At 50.9% G+C, this 16,727-nt stretch overlaps 1 protein-coding gene across 3 annotated transcripts in view; it reads right to left on the minus strand.

The window, feature by feature from the left end:
• The window catches only part of Dnmt3a (DNA methyltransferase 3 alpha), a 116,637-nt gene that overhangs the window by 61,842 nt on the left and 38,068 nt on the right, over positions 1-16,727 (minus strand). For all 3 annotated transcript variants that reach the window (XM_070025150.1, XM_070025149.1, XM_070025151.1), the window contains exon 3: positions 10,167-10,268. In XM_070025150.1, the coding sequence (XP_069881251.1) occupies positions 10,167-10,268 (102 nt within the window). The remainder of the gene's footprint in view (positions 1-10,166; positions 10,269-16,727) is intronic.

The raw sequence follows: 16,727 nt of genomic DNA on the forward strand, positions 1-16,727 counted from the left end.
CCTCCCCCTGCGCCCCCAGAGCGTGGTGCTAGGCCCTGGCCTTTGGATTTCTTAGCCTCCCTCCATCCCCATCTTCCAAAGCCCCTAGCATGGAACCAGCAGGTGTGAACAGCTGCTGGTTGGCCTGGCCTGGCCTGGCCTTGAAGGATGGGGTAGTCTTCCACAGAAGTCACTCGGTCCTGGCCCACAGCACACTGCACTTGTTTACAGTACTTCTCACCCCATCTCATTACCCTGCTCACCACACTGAACCTAATTATTTGTTTATTGGCTCTCTCCCTCTTAGATTGCAAGCTCTGCCTTATTTATCTCTTTCTTTTTGTCCACGTACAGCTCTCCAGAACCAGGCCCAAAACCTGGCATCCATATGCTTATCAAATAAATAAACTTAATTATCCCAACCCTAAGGCAGCAAGAGTTGTCCTCACTCTTCTGAGGACACAAGCCCCAAGGCTTGCCTCTGATCATGTCCTCCATGGTGAAGCTTTCAAGGTGACCCGGGCACAGGAGTGCATCTGAAGACCAACTCTCTCTCTAGGGTAAGTTAGGAGAGCCCCAGCAAATCCCATGGTTCCCAGAAGGAAAGCAGGCTCTGTGTGCAGAAGAGGGCAGCGTCTGCCTTAAGGAAAAGCCAGTAAGAAGGGGCCTTCTGCTGAGCCAGGCCCCCAGTCCCATGCCTCAGTCTCCTCCAAGGCAGGGCAAAGGGTTCACCATGGTGGTGTGTGTGTGTGTGATTTTGAGTTCCTTTATTACAGTATGTTTACACACAAAAGCCAAAAACCAGGCGTACAAGGTGTGAGGGTGATGTGGTGAGGGAGGTGGGGCCCAGGTGCCTGGGGCGCAGTGCTCATTCAGGCAGGGGCCAGAGGGGGAGGGGAGGCTCCACAGCGCCCCTCCCCCTCTTCTGCTGCCAGGAGCCACAGGAGCTCCTCCTGCCTTCTCTAGGTCTGCTGTTGTGCCTTTAAGGCCTTGGCAGGGTTCAGCCATCCGGGAACCCTGGCATCTAGCCAGCATGGGCCCTTGACACACAGTCACACATGCACAGCCGCACAAGGGGTTCACCCCAGCCTGGCAAACAGACACCAACTGCCTCAGTGGGGGCAAAGGTTCGCATGGATGCCAGGAGCAACGGAAACAAAAATATACCAAGTTGCCCTCCGCTCACCCTGCCGCTCCTCACTCCCTCGGGTTCTTCAGATCCGGCGGGCCCCTCAGCCCCCACCCAGCCTGGATTTTTCCAGGTTGACTTTAGTTTCAGGAAACAGCCAAGTGTCCAAGCAAGCAGGGCAGCCCTGCCCCCAAAGCACTGGCACTGGGCCACTACTGCCTGTCCCCAGCCCTTCCTGCAGCCCCCTTTCCCTGGCAGCTCTCTGCCCGAGAGCAGGAAGTGGCCTGTGGCAGCAGGGAGAGCCAGAGCAGCCTACCCCATGCCCGCTCCTAAGACAGGTCCCCAAAGGTCCCCCTGCTCGGCCTTCCTGGAGTAATGGAGTCAGACTTCCAATGCTTTGCAGCTAGTAGGCAGACAAAGATCTTGCTATTTCCTCCCCTCTCCCAGTCCCCTCTCCCCTGCCCTGAGGAAAAGCTAAAAGGGCCAGCAGTGGGGTCAAGGACAGTAGGACCAGGGACCAAAAGCCATTTTAGAACCTGGGTACCCCTGCTCCTCCATACTATCTTTATTATGGAGCTGCCTTTCTCCTCTTCTCTAGACCATTCTTTCTTCAGTGTGTGTGTGTGTGTGTGTGTGTGCCTTTCTCCTCTTCTCTAGAGCATTCTTTCTTCTGTGTGTGTGTGTGTGTGTGTGTGTGTGTGTGTGTGTGTGTGTGTGTGTGTGTGTGTGTGCGCACGCGTGCTGGGGCGGGACAGGGATCCTCAGGGTTCTGTCAAGTCTCTGCTAGGCTGTCAAAAGCCAAGGCAAAGGAGGCAAGAAGAAACATGCCTAGTGAGTGGCCAACCCACTGATGATCATCTCCAGTGGGGACACCTGTCTACCTGGAAGAGGCCTGGCTGTGCTCTTTGAAGTCAACCTCAAAGGGCTCCAGGGTGAGCTGGTGGCTCTATTTGAAAGAGCCACTTACACAGGAGATCCAATTGTCTAAGTCTCTTTTGAAGCCTTTTTTTTTTGGGGGGGGGGGGAGTGTAGGGTATGTGGTGCTGGTCCTGGGGATTGAACCCAGGGCTTGGGCACTGTTCTTGAGCTTTATTTTCTCAAGGCTAGTGCTCTTTCCATTTGAGCCACAGCTCCACTTCTGGCTTTTTCTGAGTAGTTTATTGGAGATAAGAGTCTCATGGACTTTCCTGTCTGGGCTAGTGGTCTTCAGATCTCCTTTGTAGCTAGGATTATAGGTGTGGCACCAGTGCCTGGCTTTTGAAGTCATTTCTATTTCCCATGTCTGCCATGGGAGGTGGCAGGTTTGGGGAAAGGGAACTGCCCCATGGAAAATGGAGCTTTCCTCTGACTGTCTAAGGGGTGTCCTCCCCAGGCCGCAGCACCACGCTCATCCCGTCCCTCCCAGGGGGACTTAAGCTCATTCAGCCTCTGTCCCTGCACACTGGAGAGACATAATCTCTTTAGTCTGTCCTCACTTGGCAGCCTGGCCTTCCCCTTGATCGGTTTAGCTGCCCTTCTCTGGAACTTTTCCAGTTCACTGATGCCTTTCCCGGGGCAGGAGAGCTGAAATGCACACAACTCTCCAGGTGGGCTGAGGAAAGGAAGCCAGGGTCAATGATGCTCCTCGAATGTGTGGGCTGGCCAGAGCCTACTCAGCAGCAGATGCAGGTGCCACTGAGCCTGTAGGAGGACAGTGAGGCAGAGACTTGTGGGTATATGACTCTGGTGAAAGTCAGAGAGGAACGCATATAGGCAGAGGGCTTTTCTGAAAAACAAAATGGTGACTCTGAGATTTCACTTGAATGCTGCCACAGTAAGATTTAGCTAGCTAGGTCTGGGTGCTACATACCTGTAATCCCAGTACTCCAGAGCTTGAGGCAGGAAGAAAGTTTCAGAACAGCTTAAGCTACATAGTGTACTCTGTCCCCACCCTCACCCCCCCCCCCAAAAAAGAAAAGAGACCAGCTATATAATTTGCATTTTGGCAGCCCTGGGGGTGGAACTCAAGTTCCATGCTAGGCAGCACTCTACCATGGCGCTACCTACCACCCAGCCCTAAAATCAGCCATCCACAGTGGTCTCCATCTGCTGTCTTCAGAAGCCTCAGCCTCTGACAGTTGTACTGTCCCTGTTGTGTCACTGCTGGGGCCTGTAGCATATCCTTTCACCCCTGCCTCTCCTAAACTTCCCCAGGGGACAGCAGCCCTGGCCCTGCCATTTCGCTAGTCTCACAAAGACTCCCCAAGGCCTTGGGGCTGGTTTCTGGACCTATCCACCTTCTTTCCACTCCAACTCCAGGCACTGGCTCACACCCCAGGGTGGAAGTCTGCAAGTTCCCCGCGCAGCACTTCCACGCCTGCACACTATCACATCTTTCAGATAAACACACAATTCCAAAAGAAAAAAGAGCAAAAACTGCTGGGCATGATGTACACATCTGCAGTTCAAGCACTTCAGGAAGCCAAGGCAGGAAGATTGTGAGTTGAAGGGCAGCCTGACTACAAAGCAAGACTCTGTCTTTTTTGTTGTTGTTGGGAGGAGGGGGGTCAGTGTTGGAGCTTGAACTCTGGGCCTGGGCGATGTCCCTCAGCTCTTCAGCTTGAGGCTAGTGCTCTACCACTTGAGCCACAGCGCCACTTTTGGTTTTCTAGTGGTTTATTGGAGATAAGAGTCTCACATACTTTTCTGCCTGGGCTGGCTTTGGACCACGATCCTCAGAGCTCAGCCTCCTGATTAGTTAGGATTACTGGACCCAGCCCAGACTCTTGTCTTTTTTTTTTTTTTTTTTTAAAGGAAAATTCCTCAGGCCATGTACAAACTACCTTTCCAACCTAGATTGGGCACATTTTAAAAATGAAGGTCTATGCCACACAGCAGCCAGACCCCTCTGCTCACAGGCCGTGTCTGCCCTCCCTACCCCTACAACATACTTGCCCCAGCAGCATCCCTTTCCTTATGCTGCTCAGCAAAGCTCAACAGTGCCTGTCATTTTCCCCTCGGCTCTTCCTTCTTTTAAGCCCCACATTCATCTACACGATTTCCCTAGAAAATCCCACAGTAGCTGAAGTCCATGCCACTTCCATAGTGGACTCCCCTGGTTCTGACTTGATGGCTCCAACTGGGAAACTGCAGGCAAGAGCTAGGAGTCCTGAACCACAAGGGCTGCATCACAGTCCCCTTTTCCTCACACCTCCCAACAGGAGAGGGCCACAGAAGGGACAAGCCACCACAGGGTGTGACCAGGGGCTGGAGCACAGGAATGGGAGAACCTGGCTCAGGAAGTTTTGCCCCTAAAGTCAAGAGTGCCTGAGTCACTCAGTCATGGTTCAGCAGGCTAGTACAGAAGCATTTTGATCTGGAGACAAGGGCTCTGAGCTCCACCTGCATCTGGAGATGCATCAACAGGTCCGTTAGGCTGGGAAATTAATACAGAATACAAAACCCTAATTGCTGAGGAAAAGCATATCCGCTGATTATTGGGGCTCAGTGACCTCTCACGGGGTGCCTGAGCCCCTCAGCTTATACCCTCCTGCCCCAAGTGAGGCAGTTCTGTCCTCTCCCATTCCCTCTGGCAGGGCAGGAGAGCACAGCTGTGCAGCATGGAGCCCCAGCTTGGATGAGCTGAGCTCAGTGCCAGCTCCAGCCCCTTCCTCCTCCTCCCACCCTTTCTGGGTTATTCTTAGCAAGAGGTGACCTCAGAATGCTCCCACTAAGCAAAAATAACCCTGGAGGAAGTTGGTGGGTATAAACCCTCAATGAATAAATGCATACAGTTAGTAAACAGGGTAAGGGATCCTACAAGGCAGGTCACAGCCCCCTGGCCCACCCTCAGCCTCCAGTTCTGGTGGGCAAAGGCAGACTCCCTCCCCTAAATCCTCCAGCCTTTGCAGAGCTGTCTGGGCATTTGACCAGCAGGAACCAGTCTCAGACAGCCTCATTTGTCATCCTGCACCGTCCTCAGGACCTGGGGAACAGGAAGATGACCCTTTCTCCCCTCTGACACAGGCTCAGCCTCCCACACTGGCCCCCAGCTCTCCTCCACAGGCACTGGCCAGCCTGCTCTGGCCCAGGTTCCAGCTCCCTTCCGAAGTCCCGCCCAGCCCTGCAGCTGGCTTCCTGTTTCCTGTTGCTGGCCGCATCCTGGCTCTAGCCAGTGGTGCAGTGAAACCAGGCCATTGCCTGGTATTAAGCAGACCCACCCACACCTAGTCCTCAGACCACTGCAGCCTTCCCCACTTGGGCTCTCTACTGTTTGGGTCAATGGCCTCCCTCAGGTCTATTTCTTTGAATGTTTTTGGAATAGTCTATATAATTTTTCAAACAATCCTGCGTTCAAAGAGTCTTTGGATACCTGGTCAGCTAGACCATGTGGCTGCATGGTGAGGGGGAAAGAGTATCATGGGCTTCGAAGTTGAGAGGTGTTGAGATACAAGTGATGAATCCACTCTGAACCTTGGAGTTTCTTCCTCTGAAGGTGGAAATGGTCAGACTGAGGACCCATCTACCTGGCTCATGTTCATTTGCAACAGGCCTCTATGAGCAATAACAGACTGCACAGATAACCTTTACTCAGGTCTCACTGAGGGTAGACGAATGCTATGTGGTTCCTGGAGTGCTTATGCAAAAAGGATGGTAACAAGAATCAAAACTAGCAAAGCAAGCTTTACAATGTCGGTGGGGGGGGGGAGGGGGGAGGCTGGGAAGGGAGGTGAAGGGTAAACAAAGGAGGAGGCTGCAATGCTTGGTAAGAAATGTATGCATTATCCTGCCAATGTAATTGTAACCCCTCTGTACAGTATGTTCTCAAATAAAATTAAATTAAATTAAAAAAAAAAAAGAAAAAAAAAAAAGAATCAAAACTAGTGAACAGGATGCCCCTTACATCTGCTTTGCAAACTGGGGCACAAGGCCGGATTTTGATTTTGGATTTTAAAATTCTCTATCCAGACAGGTGCTAGTGGCTGACACCTGTAATCCTACTCAGGAAGCTAAGATCTGAGGATCAAGGTTTAAAGCCAGCCTGGATAGGAAAGTCTACAAGACTTTTACCTCTAGTTACCCAGCGAAAACCCAGAAGTGAAGGTGTGGCTCAAGTGGTAGAATGCCAGCCTTGAGTGAAAAAACTAAGAGACAGTGTCTGCCCAGGCCCAGAGTTCAAGCCCTCATACTCACACAAATAAAACAGAATTCTCTATACAGTGAGATAAAAATCAAAACCATCAGGCAGGAGCCGGGCGCTGGTGGCTCACGCCTGTAATCCTAGCTGCTCAGGAGGCTGAGATCTGAGGATCGCGGTTCAAAGCCAGCCCGGGCAGGAGAGACCGTGAGACTCCTATCTCCAATAAACCACCAGAAAACCGGAAGTGGCGCTGTAGCTCAAGTGGTAGAGCGCTCACCTTGAGCTGAAGAGCTGAAGGACAGCGCCCAGGCCCAGAGTTCAAGCCCCACGACCGACCAAAAAAAAAAAAAAAAAAAAACCCATCAGGCATATATATGGATGTGGGAAAATATCAAATTGGTAAACAAACTCCTAAGACTGGAGGTAGAGTACTCGCTGAGTATGAACTAAGCTCAAGGTCCCATTCTTAGCACCACAGAAATACATGAATTCTCAAGTTCTATGCAGACCAGTTACCACCACTGTTTTAGAAGTAAGGTCTGTAGACCATTAATGCTTGTAGTCTAGGCTTGTAACTTGTCTTTGATTCTTCAGTAATTCAATTGTATTAATTCTACAAACAGATCAGGGAGAGGCCAAATGGGTAATCCTGGCTGAACAGGTCTTTATTTTCAAGGTGCTTTGAAGTGTCATGGCTCTGGGGCAGGTAGAGGGCAGGGAAGGCTGCAGAGCAGCCTACAGCAGCAAGAGAGATGAGCTTGGTGTGTTCAAGGGATGGTGAGAAGATGTAGTTTTATAACTACAGAGGTGGTATTGGGAGCTGGTGAGGAAGATGGAGCGATCAGATGGTAATGCCAGATAAAATATTCTGGATATTGTCTCCCAAGAAATGGAGTTCTTAGAGATTCATGGACAGAGATATGTCAGGTAAAGTAATCACTGTGAGGGAGTGGCCTCTTCTCTCTGGCACACCAGATGGGAAGGTAAGTCTTTGAGCTTCTGCTGCCCCTCATGTGAAGGAGAGGAAAAGAGATGGGAGATCTAGTGAGTACACAGGTCTGGGCCTCTGAGTGGTGAGTCTGGTTTTGGGGAGGGTGCAGTCACAGGCAGCAGGAGAGCACCCATGGACAGACCCCTGCGGAAGTGGGGAGGAGCAAGAGGGAGCCAAAGATCTTGTAGCTTTGGAGCAGGGAGGAGCAGGTGATGTACCTTGGCCCTCCCTGTCCACTGTCAATGGAGCAGTTTGCACAAAGGAAGTACTGCCTCCTGCCAGTGTCATTTCTCCTGGGCCTCTCCTGATTATAGCTGTCAGGATGGAGCCAAGCTCCCTGCCCTCTCCATCTTAGCTGGACAGTATTCAGATGCTTTAATGCTCCCTGGTAATCTGTTCCCAGGGCCACAGCTGTAGCAAGTCCCAAGGGTGCCTTCCAGCAGGCTGCGCTCTTACAGGGGAGGGGTAGGGACCAGTGCTGGCCCTACAAGTGCCAGGCTGGGACCATGAACTTCCCCTAGATGCAGCAGAAATGCCACCAAGGGTGGTGCTGTCTTTCTCTGGGCCATCTCTCTGTCCTTGCAGCATGCAGGGTGTCCCTGCCACCATCTGGGTCAGGCAGCTTCCTCCCTGGTCCCCAGGGAATTGCCTGAGAGTCCAGGCAACGGCAGGCGTCACTGAGGACAAGACCTTAGACCACATCCAGGCTGCAACTTGCACAGAATGTAAGGTGTCTCCTATCAGAGCTACCAGAGGCTGATGCTGGGCCTCACCCCTAACACTTGTATCCCAGATTGTGACCTGGACCCCTACAATGGCCGGGGTTCATTAGCTAGCCAGCCCTGAAGGTAGGAAGCTAGTTAATATTAGCAGCCCTCTTTTACCAATGAAGAAATGGCATTGAGAAGTAACTGGCTCAAGGACATGTAGCTGGAAAATGGTCAACACAGGCACGGTTTCCTCTCCCAAACTGTGTCTGCCATGCTTTCTTTCTTTCTTTCTTTTTTTTTTTTGTCGGTTGTGAGGCCTGAACTCTGGGCCTGGGCGCTGTCCCTCAGCTCTTTAGCTCAAGGCTAGCACTCTATCACTTGAGCTACCGAGCCACTTCTGGCTTTTTCTGTTTATGTGGTTCTGAGGAATCGAACCCAGGGCCTCATGCATGCAAGGCAAGCGCTCTACCACTGAGCCACCTTCCCAGCCCTGCCATGCTTTCTTTTTTTTTTTTTTTTTTTTTTTTTGGTCGGTCGTGGGGCTTGAACTCTGGGCTTGGGCGCTGTCCCTCAGCTCTTCAGCTCAAGGCGAGCGCTCTACCACTTGAGCTACAGCGCCACTTCCGGTTTTCTGGTGGTTTATTGGAGATAGGAGTCTCAAGGTCTCTCTTGCCCGGGCTGGCTTTGAACCGTGATCCTCAGATCTCAGCCTCCTGAGTAGCTAGGATTACAGGCGTGAGCCACCAGCGCCCGGCTGCCATGCTTTCTTAAGAGGAAAGATTTAGCTGGGTGCAGGCCCAGTGGTGGGGATTGAACCCATCCTGCTGTTTCATTACAGCATCCTTCTCACCTCTAAAGATGCAGAAGAGAACCAAAGGTTCCGGCTGTGCCTGTCCCCAGCACGTGCAGGAGAGTTGTGGAGCTGAAATTCTCACCCAGATCTTGTGGAGTCCCCAAACATAACCCTCCTTGGTCCACTTCCACTCTGTGAAGCCCTCCTTCTCTCTTGCTGGCCATCTGCTGGCCATTTCTCTTGTCCGCTGACTACAGACCTTCTCTCCCCACCCCCATCCCCATGCCGTGCCTTCCCTCTGACTGGAGAGACTTACAAATTGGAGTCAAAGGGTCACCGAGTCTTTATTTGCTACAGGTGGCGGCTCTGGTCCCCAGCAACTAAATCAGGGGAAAGGGAGCTGGCTCTGCAGAGCCCAGGCCCCAGCCTCAGGAGGGTGGGGCGCACATGGAGTCATATGGGACCCCTCTCCTCTCTAGCTGGGCTCCCACGCCCACCGCCTCCTGCCAGAACAGTCCTGCCGCAAACCAGAAATTCTTTTGAAGTCCCACTTTGTCCTTTCGTTGTCTTGTGAATTTTTCACTCCAGGCCATAAAATATCTGTGCTCACTTTAATCTGAAAATGTTTCAAATTTCTTACCAGTGAAGTCGTCTAACTTTGGCTCCCTGCTTCGCATTTTCAAGCGGAATGGGCAGCTGTGCGCTCCAGCCCCTCTGCAGCCCACCTCCCTACCTCTGCTGGGAAAGCCTGGGCTCCCTGCCCCGCTGAGAACATTTCCTTGAAGGACTGAATTACAAATCCCCAGTCCAGGCTCCCCCTCGCCTTCTAGCTCCAAGTTTACCATTCTCAGCTGGAAGGGGCTAAAAGAAAGGAACCAGCTGTCTCCAAGGTTCAGGAGCAAGGAGGCCTACAGCCTTGTCCCTGAGCTCACCCCAGATCGCTCAGCTGCACAGACCCCAGGAGTCCCCAGCTTGTGGGCTGGCCACCCCTGCAGGACTTCACCAGCATCTGGTTCCCTACAGGTCAGCCTGCATCTCTGCCCTTCTCTGTGAGCAGGTGCCCAGGTGGGGGCTGAGGCCCAGGGCAGGTGTGTGGTTCTGCAAGGGGTGGTCTGCTTGTGGGAGGGGGAAGGGGGAAGCAGGAGGGGAGAGTATGCTCGCAGTCCAGACTAGGGAGTCTGACGGGCTCTCTTGTTGTCTCCTCTAAAAGGAGGCTGAGAGTCAGAGGCCTAGTTGAAATCTCAGCTCCAATACCCATCCACCAAGTCTCCTGGTCCTGAGGGCCTCTAGTTGTTAACGTGGAAAACAGAGGAATGTGCGTACTTTAAAGACAGAGGAGCTGGAGGGAGCTTGGAGCTGGTGTGGTCTCTAGGGTCCTGCAGTGCCACTGCTTTCAAGTGTCTGTCACATGGACTTATGTGGTGAGTGAGAGACAGGACACTCACCGGTGGGTGTTTGCGCTTCCGGCCAGGTCTCCCCACCTTCCGTGCTGTGGCGCTGGGCTCCTGGCGTTCCTCCTTGCTGCGAGCTTCCTCCTGCTCTTCTTCCTGTGGGCACAGACACACCTTGAGCCAGAGCTGACCCATGAGGTACCTGCTCCCAGGCTAGCTGGGTTGGCCAGGGCCTCCTCCTGGTCCACTTCCATGACAGCTTCACTTCCAGTGCTGTCCCCTCCCCCAGGATCACTGGCACTCTCTTCCTGGCTGGCACAGCTGGAGCCACCTCATTGAGCCCCATCTAAATACAGCTTGGAGGGCTTTGGGGAGACCCTGTTGTCCCAGCAGAAGGTGTCAAGCCCCCTAGTGACCATGTTTTTTCAACTGCAAGATCATAACACATGCTCTGATGAAGGATTTGTTTCTGAGTTAATTTACATAAAAACATTATACCCACATACATCCAATGAGGAAGCTATTTAATAATTTTGTTAGTGAAAATAGTATCACATGAAAAGAAATGTTGGATTTAGTCATGCTTGCTTAAAACACATGCAATATTTGAAATGAAGACTATTGTACAAAATGTAGGGCTCTCCTGTACAGCTGGAGCCTGGGCTGTGTGGCGCTGTGTGGCCCTTCCTACACCATGACCCCACAGGAGCATCTCAGGGACCACAGCTTGGTCCCTTTTGGTCCCTCTCACTCACTGAGTTCTGGACCAGAACATGTGCAGGATCTGGCCCTCTGGGCTTGTCTCCTGGGACCCAGAGATATATACCTAGAAAGTCCTGCCTTACCACTCCAGTCTGGCCACAAACCACTCACAAGGCTCTTCTGACTCAGCAGGCTCCAGCATGACTAATTACTGGCAGAAACCTAGCTGGGAAAGGAGAGAGGGACCTTGAACCAACAGAAGGACAGCGGGCTGCTCCTCATGCCCTCTATGATGTCAAGAGCAGAACATGGCTTCAGGGCTCTCCCCAAGAGAGGGACCAACAGATGCTGGCACCATGGATAGAGAAGGGAGGGTGATCAGGTTTCCTGGAGATTCAGTTGAGATGGCCTTCTACATCCCACTCAACTTTCATTTTCTGTGATTTCAAAATAGCTTGTGGTTTGCCACATTAATTTGCAGGTGATGGTGGGACACATGAATGAAAACGAGTCTGACCAATGGAAGACATCAGAGCAAGAAGGGCATCACCATCTACCCAAACATCCATCTATTTAAGGTGTGTCTGCAAGGAAGCTATGGCAACTCAAGCACTGGATGCCACGAAAGAGAGGTAAGACGAGGATTACAGAGGCACCAGGTCTTGGTATGCAGTGGTAGTAGTGGCCACACTGGAGAGGGCAGTGCTAGCAGAGGAGAGCAGTCAGAAGCATGGAAGAGGTCACTGTGAGAAGTCTGGCATTGCGAGGCCAGAAGGAGAGAGCTGCTACCTAACAGTCCAAAGTCATCTGAGGCAGTGATGTCCGGGTCAGAGATCTGGCCAGGGGTAATCATGGATGCCGTTGAGAACACTGCCACTGAGCAGTGCAAAGCAGCATGACAGGGAGGAAAGAGGGCTGGAGAAGGTCTGAAGAGGACCACTTAAGGAGGCCAGCCAAAAAGGATGTGAAAGCAAGACAGGGGGTGGGGGAACTCTGTGCCATCTGTGGAGGAGGCTGTCCCTGTGAGGAAGCACAGTGAGTACCAAAGGGCCTCAGGAAAAAGGCTCGTCAGACAAGTCAGAGGAGCACCATGGGGGCTAGAAGGCCCAGCTATAGGCCGAGCCAGCCTGCTGGCTTGAGCTCTCCAGAGATCCTGCAGACATACCACAGAAAAGAAAGGGTCATTTGCATCACACGGAAGGGAAACATTACCAAGGCAGTTCAGCATAGGAAAGCTATGATGGGATCAGCAAAGACATACTGAATCTTGCTTTTGGCCAGATTCGATCACTGCTAACTAGGTACTGCAGGAACCAGGTATGCTCACGGAGTTATGTTATGGAGTTGTCCATTCTGCCAGCTTCTCAGATCTCTCAGGTGAACAAATGGTTTGTCCCCTCATCTGTTCTGTTTACAAATGAATCCCAGAGCTTTGGATAGATTCTGGAAGGATCTATCTGTTCCGAAATTCTGGGATTTGAATTAACAAACTTCACTTATTACAAAGAAATTTGTAATGAAGAATTTATTTGATTTCCTATCTTTTATTCTGAATTCACCAGACATGTGAAGGCTAATCAGGTCCTCTGGTCAGTAAAAAGAAACTACAAGTCACAGCCAGGTGCTGGTAGCTAGCTACTCAGGAGGCTGAGAATGGAGGATTATAATTCAAAGCCAGCCTGGGCAGGAAAGTCTATGAGATTCTTTTCTCCATTTAATCAGCAAAAATCTGGAAGTAAAGCTGTGGCTCGAATGGGAAAGCACTAGCCTTGAGTGGCTCATGCCTGTAATCCTAGCTACTCAGGAGGTTGAGATCTGAAGATCGAGGTTCAAAGCCAGCCTGGGCAGGAAAGTCTGTGAGACTCTTATCTCCAACAAACCACTAGAAAACCAGAAATGGCACTGTGGCTCAAGTGGTAAAGCACTTGCCTTGAGCTGAAGAGAGCAGGGACAGCGCCCAAGCCCACAACCAAAAAAAAAAAAAAAATGAAGGGACAGCTCCTAGGCCTTAAGTTCAAGTCCCAGGACCAGCACAAACAACAACAAAACCCATACTCATCACAAGGCAATTACTTGAAAACAAAGACATTTGACGAGCCAGGCGCTGGTAGCTCACGCCTGTAATCCTAGCTACTCGGATCTCTGAGGATCCTCAGAGATCTGAGGATCGCAGTTCCTGCCAGCCCAGGCAGGAAAGTCTGTGAGACTCTTATCTCCAATAAACAACTAGAAACCCGGAAGTGGCGCTATGGCTCAAGTGGTAGAGCATTCGCCTTGAGCTGAAGAGTGCAGGGGTAGTGCCCAAGCCCAGAGTTCAAGCTCCAGGACCCACAGAAAAAAAAAAAAAAAAAGACACTGACATTTCAGGACAAACAAGGCCAGGCTGCCATAGGCTCACTGAAATGCCTCTGGGGTCTCTGACAGGCAACTGGTCCACACTGGCAGGTCATTAGCTACTTCGCTGCACTGGCACACACTGTCCAGGCGTGCTCTAGGCTCTCATACACTTTTCTTCCTCATAGGATTCAATTCTAGGTAACGGACCACCTGATGCCAGCTTCCAAGCATGTGGGGGCATCACACAGAGGGGCAGGGGCCAGGCCTGAGTCTTGCTTTCAGTGGAAGGCGAAGTATGCTTAGGCCTCCCAGTCTCTATGAAAGACCAGATCAGATTCACACTCAGGTCTGGACCCTACCCTTTCCACATGGCCCAGAAGCAGGTTATCTTGTGCCAACATTCACTCTTCCAAGATGGAGCACAAGTGCAGGGCAAAGTGACTGGGGTGCTCTGCTGTGGACCAGCCTACAGTTCAGGCTGCAGACTAGGGGCTTATCGGCCCAGCAGAGTGAACAGATGGGCCAGGCTGTGCCCTCAGCCGCTCTAAGAGGCATGTCAAGTGTTTCATTCTTGCATCTGTCGTGGGGCCTGTTTTACTCAGTATCTTTGCTGATGGGCTGAGGAGAGGAATGTAAAATATGCTGATCAAATCTGCAAGTAGCACTGAATTAGGAGGCATCCCTAATATTCTGAAATAGAAGAATCTGATCCAAGTAACCTGAGCAGCTGGAAAGCAATAACACACTTAGTGGGAACAGATTTGAGTCCAGGATGGTTTCCTCATCTGTCAAGAAGGGACTGCATTAATCAGCCCTTCAGAGGGGCAGAAATGATAGATAGGTGTTTGGCAAAGGGAAAGCTAGGTTAGGATTTTTGTTCTGATGTATACTTAATACTCACTTCAAGCTGTTACCTTTCTGTGTCTTGCTTTCCTCATCCATAAAATGGGGACAATAATACCTACTTTACAGCAATGGCATAAGAATGAGGTGAAGTAATAGGTTGAAAGCTGACATGTAACAGTCACTTGAGGATGGCTCACTTCCTCCTGGCTGCATATATCCTGACGAGAACATTTCACAGAAGCACGGCAAGCCCACCCTCCTGAGCCCTCTTGCCTTGCATAAATCCCAGCTTGCTTCTTACATGTGCAGCTATCACTCAAGGTGCAGACAGATCCCACCATCTGGCTGGAGCCACAGTGGTAAAATATGTGGGACCCTGGGGTTCCCTAATCTCTCCAAAATGCAAGACTGATTATGTCACTCTGCAGAGCTAAAACCCTTCCCTAAAGGGATCGTGGGGACCTGCAGGAGGATGCAGATCAGCTCCTTAACCCTGATGCAAGACGCTCCCAGGGTCTGGCTGGATTGCCTGTGTCTCCTCTCAACACAGGGGCCAGCACTGCAGCGGGTGTAAAAGCAGCTGCCTAGGCGACTGGCCCACCTTCCCAGCGAGCTTTCAGCAGACTCCCTTTTCCAGCCTTAATTCTTAGGGTTCCTTTCACTCTTCTCGCATCCCCAGCCTAGACTGACCTGACAGACCCCTTCTGGAGCATCTACTACCCAGCATTCCAATTTTAGCATTGTGCTGGTCAAGCCATGGGCTCCTAGAGGGAACTGGCAGACTTTTAGAGCCTCTCTATATAGCTTAGGCTGGTCTCAAGCATGTAATCCTTCTATCTCTACCTCCCAAGTGCTGAAATTGCAGGTATATGTCATCACACACAGTCAACAGAGACTTCTTCACAATGGCATTCACAATGTCTAGGCTGATGGGGCCAGCACAACACATGGATAAGTGACTGCCGTATCCTGAGTCCACAGCTGAGTCCATACACGTAAGTGGCACACACACACAAATCCACAAGCTATGAACATTCAGGTTTCTGGGTCACTTGTGTGTGTGTGTGTGTGTGTGTGTGTGTGTGTGTGTGTGTGTGTGTGTGTGTGTGCATGCGTGCACGCACACTAGTACTAGGGCTTAAACATAAGAGCCTCAGCATTTTCAACCGTAGTTGGTGCTCTACCACTGGGCCACACCTCCAGTCCAGCTTTATTTGTAGGCTAACTGGAGGTAGTTTCACAGACTTTTCTGCTCAGGTTGGATTTGAACCGATACTCTTGAGGTCTCAGCCTCCTGAGGATTACAGGTGTACATCACCAGTGCCTGGCTTTTACTTGTATCTTTATGTCTCTGGTAACAGGAAAACTAAGATATGCTACTATTTATTTATTTATTCATTCATTCATTTTTGTCATGGTCTCCCTGGCCTACAGCTTGAGATCCTCCTGCCTCAGTCTCTTGAGTGCTGGGATTACAGGCATAAATCTCCATGCCAAACCTACAATGTATCTTTTAAGCTTAAACGTAATTGTCACTTTACATTATGTAAGTCTTTATGGCTTTCAAAGCACCTTCACTCTTGGTGGCCAATAAGATTAAGTGGTTTCCATCAGCCTCCCTCCAAACTTCTGAGGATTTGACCTACATTTTGGCGTAGCTCACTGGATGGATAATTTTAAGCTACACACAATTTCTCATTCGGATGAGCTGGCTATGACGATAATAATCTCTCACATTTGTAGAGTGCAGGGTAATTAGCAAAGCCTTTCCACATATGTTATTCCATTTTATTCTTATGCTTTACAGAAAGCAGAGCTGGTGTTATTTTTCCATTACATAGGCGGGAAATCTGAAGCTCAGAGAGGTTATCTGACTCACAGAATCATAGTCAGGAAGAAAAGCTTCAGAGCCCAAATTTCAATCTTTTAAGCCTATGGTTCTTTCCACTGCAACCTACCAAAGGCTACCATAATAGCCTATGCCATGTTCTGCACTAGAGCATACACACACAAGTGCTCACACAGCTGCTCCCAGTGAAAACCTAAGCCCACAGGCCATGCATGCTGAAGGTACATACTGATGTACTGAAGGTGCATGCACACAGATGCACTCACTTGTCTTGCTGTGCCTAGATCCAGCTTTACCCCTCCTCCTCACAAGCCCTCACCCAGAGATATCCAGAAAGACATACGTGCTCCTTTCAGTTCTTAAACCGGATGCTACTGACCTGGCATCCGCTGAGCAGATGTCTCAGTTGGTGTGTGAGTTGAGGGGATGAACTTGCCGGATCTAGCCAGCCACTTGCCTGGGCCCCCAGGGACAAGAAGCATGTACAGCTTTTGCCAGCTGGCTGGCTGGCCTCCCAGGGACTGTCTGTGGTTGTGGAATTCAGTGAAACGAATTGGCTTCTGTAGCAAGCAGAGCTCTGACCTGGGCAGTCTGAGCACCAGGCTGAGACCCACACAAAGCACACATGACACATGTGGACATATTCACATGCATATCCAGGCCCTTCCTGGCTCTGGCGAGGCAGGGGGCAGAGGCTGAAGATGTAGGAGCTCTAGGACTCACTGAGGAAGTCTGCTGCTTTTCTGGCCTCACCTCTCAAAGCTCATCAGTTACTCATTTCAGAATTCAATATTCGGCAAACACTGGCTGATTTCATATGATCAATGGTGGACACTGTCTCTCCTCACCTAAGTCCCCACTTTGGGAGGAGGGGGGCCAGG

Source organism: Dipodomys merriami, unplaced genomic scaffold, assembly GCF_024711535.1.
Source record: "Dipodomys merriami isolate MVZ:Mamm:240054 unplaced genomic scaffold, mDipMer1.0.p SCAF_17, whole genome shotgun sequence".
Lineage (NCBI taxonomy): Eukaryota > Metazoa > Chordata > Mammalia > Rodentia > Heteromyidae > Dipodomys > Dipodomys merriami.